Source organism: Crassostrea angulata, chromosome 2 (genome assembly GCF_025612915.1).
Source record: "Crassostrea angulata isolate pt1a10 chromosome 2, ASM2561291v2, whole genome shotgun sequence".
NCBI classification, from domain to species: Eukaryota; Metazoa; Mollusca; class Bivalvia; order Ostreida; family Ostreidae; genus Magallana; species Magallana angulata.
Window position 1 is genome coordinate 20,828,909 of NC_069112.1, and position 8,659 is coordinate 20,837,567.

An 8,659-nucleotide genomic window follows, 5' to 3' on the forward strand; every position below is an offset into this window, starting at 1 on the left:
GAGTTATTTGCTCAGATATATATTAAAAACAACAATACATATCAAAAACAAATACCACACCAAAATCAATCATTGACCAATATCGGTCCTCTGGTCATCGGCCCTGGAGCAAGTGTCTAGTGATATGAGTTGTGATAAAGTTGTTTTTTTTTCATGTAGTATTTTTTGTATAGCATTTAGCATCATATCTAAAACTTTAAGTAGGATTTGATTGGAAAATGTGTTGGTCATCCAGCCTTCTTAAAAACGGAGCAGCTTGATCAATAGTCTATGTCCTCTATATGTACGTAACATTATAAGTTTTTTTCACAAATAAAAGATATTGTGGAACTACATGTCTTATCATTCCATTCCCCATTAGAGCTATACATCTCAATACAATCTTCGTTAATGAGGTTATTGGGATTTCCGAATGACCAATGTGTGAAGGTGATTTTATTTCCACTCCTACTCCAGATGAATTCTGATTCTGTGTTCTGGTCGGTGCCTCCAATCCACACTCCACAGCTGTACAAGATCGTTTGACACCTTTCTACAACAAAGGTAGAAAACATCGGTATTAATAAAAAAGAAATAACACGTAGTTTGTTGTAGAAAATAATACAAGGACAGCAATGATACACTTAATTTGGACTTTATAACGTAACAAGTACTAAAACTCTTTGTTTATATCAAGATACAAAGTGACACTTTTCTTTCTGTATTTAAGTACCCACACATTAAGATTGTGGTGTTTATAACTTTTATAGTAATAGAGTACTAAACCTTCCTCTACAAGAAAGGTTAATACGAACTAACACATATAGTTTGTTGTTTATCATTACAGAATTCCTAACACCCTTAGTTTGGTGTTGATGATTATATGTTTATTGATAGCTAGAAGACTGTTTTTATTCGGTTTTTCTACTTTTTTCAATGATTATTCATGTTTTTTAAAAAAAAAATTTGCAATTGGGAAGCCTAAAAAGAAAAAAAATCCAATATATCTTAGGTTGATTGCTTCTTATTGATAAAAACAAAATAGTTTTCCTCTTTTTTTAATTTTGTAAGAAATCACCAATATTTCAATATTTCCCGGGTTTTATAGTCGTATTATACTGTATAAATATATTTTTAGAAACCTATTTTGGTACCAAAATGTATCCGTTTTACGTAGTTTCTATTTCAGTAAAATGTGGGGTTTTTTTAAATCATTTATTACTATGTTAATAAGTTAGTCCTCAAGAAATAAATTTACGTTTCAATGTCAAAGGAATATGCTGTCTTACCCATCCTATAAAGAAACTGCTTGATCCAATTATTTTCATCTAAAGATTCGATCTCTGCTAAATAAGCATCTTTTGCCTTACAGTAAGCCTAAAAAAATGTACATTTTTTTTTAAACATTCAAATGCAATGTGCTTTTTTTTTCTCATCAATACACTCTTGATTTTGCCAACCTTTGCATTGTCCCAAGTCTTTTGTTCTGTGAATAGGCGATAAACATGATTCCCGTACTGAACCCAGCCTTTAAACAAAAAAAAAGAGAGAACAAAAATTGATTTCCATAGGTTAAGTTTTTAAAAAGAACTGTTCGTTTCTTGCTTACTTTATTTGTCCTTCTCTATACTTATCTATAGTTTGCGCAACAAGACTATAAAACGCAGTGCTGCTATTCATAAAGTTTACGACTTTAAATTCTTTTCTATCCTGTATACAAAATCAGGTGCCATGCATTCTACGTCCATGATCATATCCATTTTATCCTAACCATTAATCATATCCCAATCCTATCTCATCCTTATTGAACTGCCCCGTCCACTGTAATCTTTAAGGATTGTAACACTATATAATACGTATCGCATTTTACTTCTGAATGATTTGAATCAATAATTTTTTTTAGAAATATTTAAGACATATATCATTCTTTTTACGTGAACAAATCCCATAAAACCAAAAATAAATGTATGTTTAAAAACCATCAAGTTTTATGTATATGCTTTGTGCAGTTCGGGTCGTTGCTTTTTACCAAAAACATTAATTACTACATGTGATATTGAGAAAAACATAACTGCATTGTTTGTTTCAAATATGCAAATACTGCGTGTTATATAAGACTAAACCATTAACTATTTACCCTCTTCACAATGAATGTTGTATTTCCATTCGCCGTTTGACTGACAGATCAGACGTCCGGAACCAAACTGGAAGTATCCGTCAGAACACGAGGCGTGCATCCTTCTGTGTATACCAATGGCGTCCTCACGTTTTGCGCTATCGATGTTTATCCCTATTCCTTTGGGTATTCCGCAGTCTGTTGATTTTGTTCAGTTTTATTTATTGTAATTATAACAAGAGGCCCATGGGCCACATCGCTCACCTGGACAACAGTTCCTTGTAACATTCTATCTCGTAGCATATGCTATTTCTATTTTTAACTTGGAACCCCTGTCTTGGGCCCCAGTATTGGTCCGCGGATTATGATTGGCTTTAACAATTTTGAATCTATATTATCTTAGGATGCTTACATAGTAATCTTACAAACTGTAGCTTTGTAGTTCTCGAAAAGAAAATGTTATAACATTTTCCATAATATATATTTCTATGTTAACTTTGAACCTTCTTGGGGCCCCAGTATTAGTCCGGTGGTCACAACTTTATTGACTTAGAATCTGCATTATTCAAGGATGTTTGCATAGTAATCTTGCAAATTTAAGATTTGTAGTTCTTGACAAAAAAATTTTAAAAGATTTTTTTCTATAAATTTTAAACTTTGAACCCCACATCGGATCCTATTTTTGTCCGTTGGTCACGATATTTTCATTATATATAATAGCTTTATTGGGTTAATATTGGAATTTCTGGTGCAGTGGTTCTCAAGAAGATTTTTAAACATTTTTCCTACGTATTTCTCTATTACACTTTGAACCCCGCCTGGGGCCCCAGTTTTTGTCCGAGGGTCACGAATTTTACAATTTAGAATCTTCACCATAGAAACAGGCTTTGATGGAAATATTGGCATTTCTGGTGCAGTGGTTTTTGAGAAAAAGATTTTCAAACATTTTCCCTACGTATTTCTATGTTAAACTTTGAACCCCGCCTGGGGCCCTAGTTTTGGCCCGAGGGTCACAAATTTTACAATTTATTGTATCATTATTTATTGTTACGTATTTCTATGTTAAACTTTGAACTCCGCCCGGGGCCCCAGTTTTGTTTCGATAATCATAATTTTTACAATTTAGAATCTTCACTAAATAAACAAGCTTTGGTGTAAATGTTGGCATTTGTGTTGCAGTAGTTCTTAAGAAGAAGATTTTTAAGGACACAGACCCTATATTCACTGTTTCGCATTTATCTCCCTTTTAAAAAGGGTTACACCCTTTATTTTACCAATTTAGAATCCCTTTTTCATAAGGATACTTTGTATTAAGTTTGGTTAAATTGATTTGGAGAAAAAGTCAAAAATGTTTAAAGTCTACAGACGGACAGACGGACGGACGGACGGAGAATGGACAACAGGTGATCATAGAAGCTCACTTGAACCTTCGGTTCAGATGAGCTAAAAAAGAAATAGCAAAACATTACACCCATTTTTTTAAAAAATGTTTTAAACAAAGGCAAAAGGGGCCATGTAATTAAAACTAAAATTCAACAAATTTTTTATTACTTTACTTAAAAAGAGTTATGAGCGCACATTTACTTTCAAAAAAATTTCCGAAATAATTTTGATATACGTGTGTTTCCTATCGCTAGTTCATTCTTTTAAGATATAACATAAAAAAATCAGAATACAGTGTTAATTATTTACTGTTTATAACGTTAAAAATCTAAATCTTTTGGTGTTAAGTTCACAAAAATATAAGACAACAAATGGTTGGGATTTGATTAGGTGGATTATTATTATTTTTCGTTTTGCTCAATGAAACTTACTTATGAGAACAAAGTGATTTTTTGCAACGGTTGAAATGACCGAAAAACCAATTCCTCATTTAATTTGAAATAATTATCATCATTAACCTGGAAATGTCAGTTAACGAGGCCGAGTACAGAACGAGTACGCACGCTTTCGCGCAGCGTTTCATTTCTATTGTGACGTCATCTTTTTTGCTTTGTTGACGCCATGGCGTGATTGTTTCAACTGCAGATATTCAGCGAAATTTGTTAAAAATAGCTCGTTTGATGCGTAAAATTGATATTATATTGTGGAATAAACATAAATGTCTCGAAGTATAAGCTATATTTAGGCTCGGGTCGAAAACGTGAAGAGGGTTCAGCAAGCCTAGCCCTCTGTCACGTTTTCTTAACCCGCCTAAATATCGCTTAATTCATTTATTTCAAGACATTAACCATGTATTTTATATTTAATGACCCTAAATATGTGATGTTAAATATTTATTTATTACTTAAATATGTCTGAATGTTTTAATAATACAATAAAGATCACCATTTCCGTCTTTGTCGAATAAAAAATAGTCATTATCTGACAAACTGGGAAATTGGGTATACAAAAAATAACTTTGATAAGACCCCTGGAACAAACCAGGAGGTAAAAGGGTTTTTTTATTTGACCATTTGATGCCTTTTAGCAATAACTTTAATATGTAGAACAGAAAAAGAAATCCCTAGGGCAGAAGTTTAAAAAATGTGCAAAATTGGTACATTTCAAGCAAAATCACATAGGGTCCTATGTTAAAAATTAACAAACTTTGAGATGGCCCCTTAAACAAACGGTGTGGTAAATGTCTTATTTTTTTATCTTAAAATAATAATTATATCAGTAGAAATTCTTGTCAAAAATTTCATTTAAAAATCTAGGGCAGAAAAAATTAGACCCGGCCTCGTTAAGGTAAGGTTTGCGGTTACAGGGAGATAACTCACACATTTTCATTGTGACGTAACACCAACTACCCTTTATTTCAGTTATGACGTCAACATTTATATGACGTCATAATTGATTTCATGTTTTTTTTTATTTCGCGGGGTTTTTTAGTTTCAATGAAAAAAATAAGAGGATACAAGCATTTTATCAATTTCCACGAAAACGAAATCCGCATCATATGGTTTTGAATAGTGTTTTAGAAACATCAGATTACACATATTCTAAGATACCTTTTTCCTGAAATCGGTGGACTTGGAAAGGTTTCAAATAAGATGTTTTCGTTTACATAATAGTAGTCTAAAATTAAGACTTTTGTTGCAGTTTATTCTATTTTTAGATAGTTCATCAGAAATTAATAAAAGTGAATCATGATTTTAATAGTGATATTATTTTCGAACATTTTAAGCATAAATAACCCCCATAATAGTCACATATAAAATGCACATATTTTCACGAAATTGTTTACATTTTATCAAAATGAAAATTGGAATTCATGAACTTTGACCTTTTGTACTTATAAAACGGGACGGGCAAAATTCATTTGAATTTCATAAGAAAAAAGACTTTAGTATAGTGAACAAAATGGTATGTAACTTTGTTACAACCTCTAAAAAATGCAAGCCGCAAACCTTACCTTAATGTTATTTCTATTAACGGCTTTGAACTTTAAAAAAAAACCTTATTTTTTTCCTCCTTTATCTACCTTTAATAAATTATTACCTCATAACAAATAGGTTTTCATACTTCATGTTTATTCATATTGATTATTGACTACAAATATTCACTTAAATCTTTTTAAAAAAACCGAAATGATCTGAAAAACAAAAAAAAGGGGGGGGGGGGGGGAATTGATATACCTGAAAGAACACATTCATAGAGTTTGTCTTCGGGGTATTTCATATGCTTGCAAGTCTCGTTCATGTTACAGCTCGGATTTTCACAGGCTCCAGCGAGGTCCTACAAAAACCAGAACAAAATTGTTTTAAGGATGTTATCAAAAGATAATCAACAGAACCAAATAAGCCGTCTGGGTTTTTTTTTCAGTTTTGATAAATTAATTTTACTTTTCTACACCAATACATTTATTTACCGAAACATGACCAATTTTTATAATATTATTAAGAGAGGTTTTGCACAGAATAAAACATAACTTTCATATAATCTCTTAATCGAACCAAGAGGTTAACAATTTACGCGGTTTTTTTTCAATGTTACCAAACAGTTATTTTTGCAGTAAGTTTTTATATACTATTTGAAAAAAAAAATACCCCGGTGTAAGGCAGAAATACAAATAAATACAGTAAATCTATTGTACTTTTTAACAACTGTCCTTCGGGTCAAACAGTAAAAAATTATAACTTAATTTGAGACGACTCTCTAGGAAATCAGTATAACAATTAATCTTAGAATAAATGACATATTATTTAAACTTTATGGTAAAAAAAAAAATTAAAATACCTACATGTAGGTTAGAAATAAAAACTTAGCTCGTAAAGCGGTAAAAAAATATTAACAGAAGCTAAACCCATAGCTCTTTCCATGTTTATACAAATTACGAGAACGGAGTGATCATCATAGTTTTATTCGTAAAAACCCAAAGAAACTAGATATCTAATCCTTATTATAACACTCTTCAAGGTAAAACGTATGCTGTATACAGGAAAATATTCGCCCCCTTTTTATTTTCGACCCTATTGCCCCCGTTGTCAGCGAACGAATTAATGATGGAACGAATTCCAATGTCTGATATTATATCTCTTTTAAAACAACTGTATCAAGGCGAATTCAAGACTGGACGAAAGCATTTGCAAGTGTAGAAGGGCGAAAATAACATGGGGCGAAAATAACTCTGTATACAGCATCTTACTGTTGGCCAGTGATCCTTTTCGCTGTAAACCCACCCAGCGCTCATCACGTACTTTGTCTCTGATTTCCTCTGATAGTTGATTTCACAGAACTTTGCTCCGGTGCAGTAATTGACTGAAACACATCTTGGTGTTACTAAACATTCAGTAACACAGTCAATCAAACTGAATTCTGGGAACGAATTACTCACGCTTCCGTCCAGTCGTTGTCCATATTGAAGTTGTGAAAAGCCCGGGTGTAGACTGCTAGAACAGTGCACAAAAAGATTAAAGAGAGGCAACAAAGGTCTACAGTTACCAAGAACCCACATTGTACTGTATGCTTTTCATTATATGTCAAAGAATATATTCAATTTAACAATTGTGCTCATTACAAAGAAAAAAAAACCCCATAAAACCACTTCAAACGTTTGGGAGATTCTGGAGTAAAGTAATATATCTTATTGCCGGGTATGTATTGAAATTATCTCGTACAAAGTTAGTTCTTATGAATACATAATTAGCCAATGTTAGCATAAAGGGAATAAGTAAGTGACATGCCATTAGCCCGTCCGTTGTATGATAGGGATGCAGTTCTTTCAATTAAGAACTATGAATATGAAGACAATGGAATATGTGTTTTTGCCGCTTCAAACAGGGTTTGTAACATGTATATAGTTTCCAACATTATCAAAAAAAAAAAAAAGAAGAAGAAGAAGAAAAAAGAAGGATAGGGTTGGCTTTGTTGTGCGTACTAGATAAATTACGATCGTAACAAAAGAGACACTAAAAGTAGGATATGCAAGAATTTGAGTGGATTGTAATAGATACGATATCCTTCACAGTATGTCAATCATATCTACGTTGTAAAAAAATGATTGCATTACCTCTACGCTACATCTACATCTACTTCTTTTGCTTGACTGCTAAACTGTTTCCCTACAACTATATGGTAATGAATTAATAAGATGGTGTGATGTCAGACAAATCGATACATAACTCATTTTATTGAGTCATTTTTATATAATTCAAAGGCGACATGTTCCTTTCACAAATTATATGTTTTAGCACAAAAAATGTGTTAATCCTTTTATTGTAAGCCTTTTTTGTACAGCGCATCTTACTGAATGCGCTTATGGAGAAAAGAGACATTAGTCATTCAGACTTTTATATCAATTTAAAGTTTTAAAACTGCATTTGATAAATTGCCTTTCATACAAACTATGCCTACAAAAATCGTGTTTCAAATGTTATTACTAAATGTGTAAATCTGCATCCAGAATAAGATTGGCGGTTTTTTTTTATCTCCTTTTCATCTTAGTTTAAACAATATTTATTTAGTGAATTTCATCATACATATTATAATAACAGTACACAGAAGATTGAGAAACAAGGCAAAAGGCTTACATGTATGTTAATCTCGCTCTCGTCATTTTACAAATGAGAGGTGGGTAAAATTTTCAATTACTATAACATTGCACATAAACATTGATTTGGAAAAATGTAGGAGAAAGAAAAAAGAAAATGAATGGGGAAAAAAGAATAGCTGGAATTGAGTATTGGGACAATTGTATCAAACCAATAGATAATGTCTATACTAATAGACTAAGGTTACTTAAACATGTATTAATATTGAACCATAATGTTGCTAGTAGCTCTAAATAAGCATTTTATATCTGTGAACATACAGGTGCATACAAATATGGTATTTAATGCAATACAGTAGTTATAGTACAACAACAGGTGAACTCCGAACCTATTACAGGTACATACAAATATGGTATTTAATGTAATACGTAGTTATAGTAAAACAAGAGGTGAACTCAGAACCTTTTACTTTCAACAAGAAGTTTCTGGACAAGGTAAAAAATATTGTTGTTTTCACAATTGTATCAAACCAATAGATAATGTCTATACTAATAGACTAAGGTTACTTAAACATGTATTAATAATGAAC

General features: G+C 31.8%; 1 protein-coding gene across 1 annotated transcript; it reads right to left on the bottom strand.

Annotated features, from left to right (window-relative positions):
- Positions 1-280: 280 nt before the first annotated feature.
- LOC128174008 (neurocan core protein-like) lies at positions 281-7,034 on the bottom strand. Its single transcript, XM_052839657.1, has 6 exons — positions 6,726-7,034; positions 5,716-5,815; positions 2,117-2,293; positions 1,440-1,507; positions 1,269-1,356; positions 281-532 (listed from the first exon to the last, which is right to left on the bottom strand). The coding sequence occupies exons 1-6, from the start codon at positions 7,032-7,034 to the stop codon at positions 294-296; spliced, it is 981 nt and encodes a 326-aa protein (XP_052695617.1). The 3' UTR covers positions 281-293.
- Positions 7,035-8,659: the final 1,625 nt, after the last annotated feature.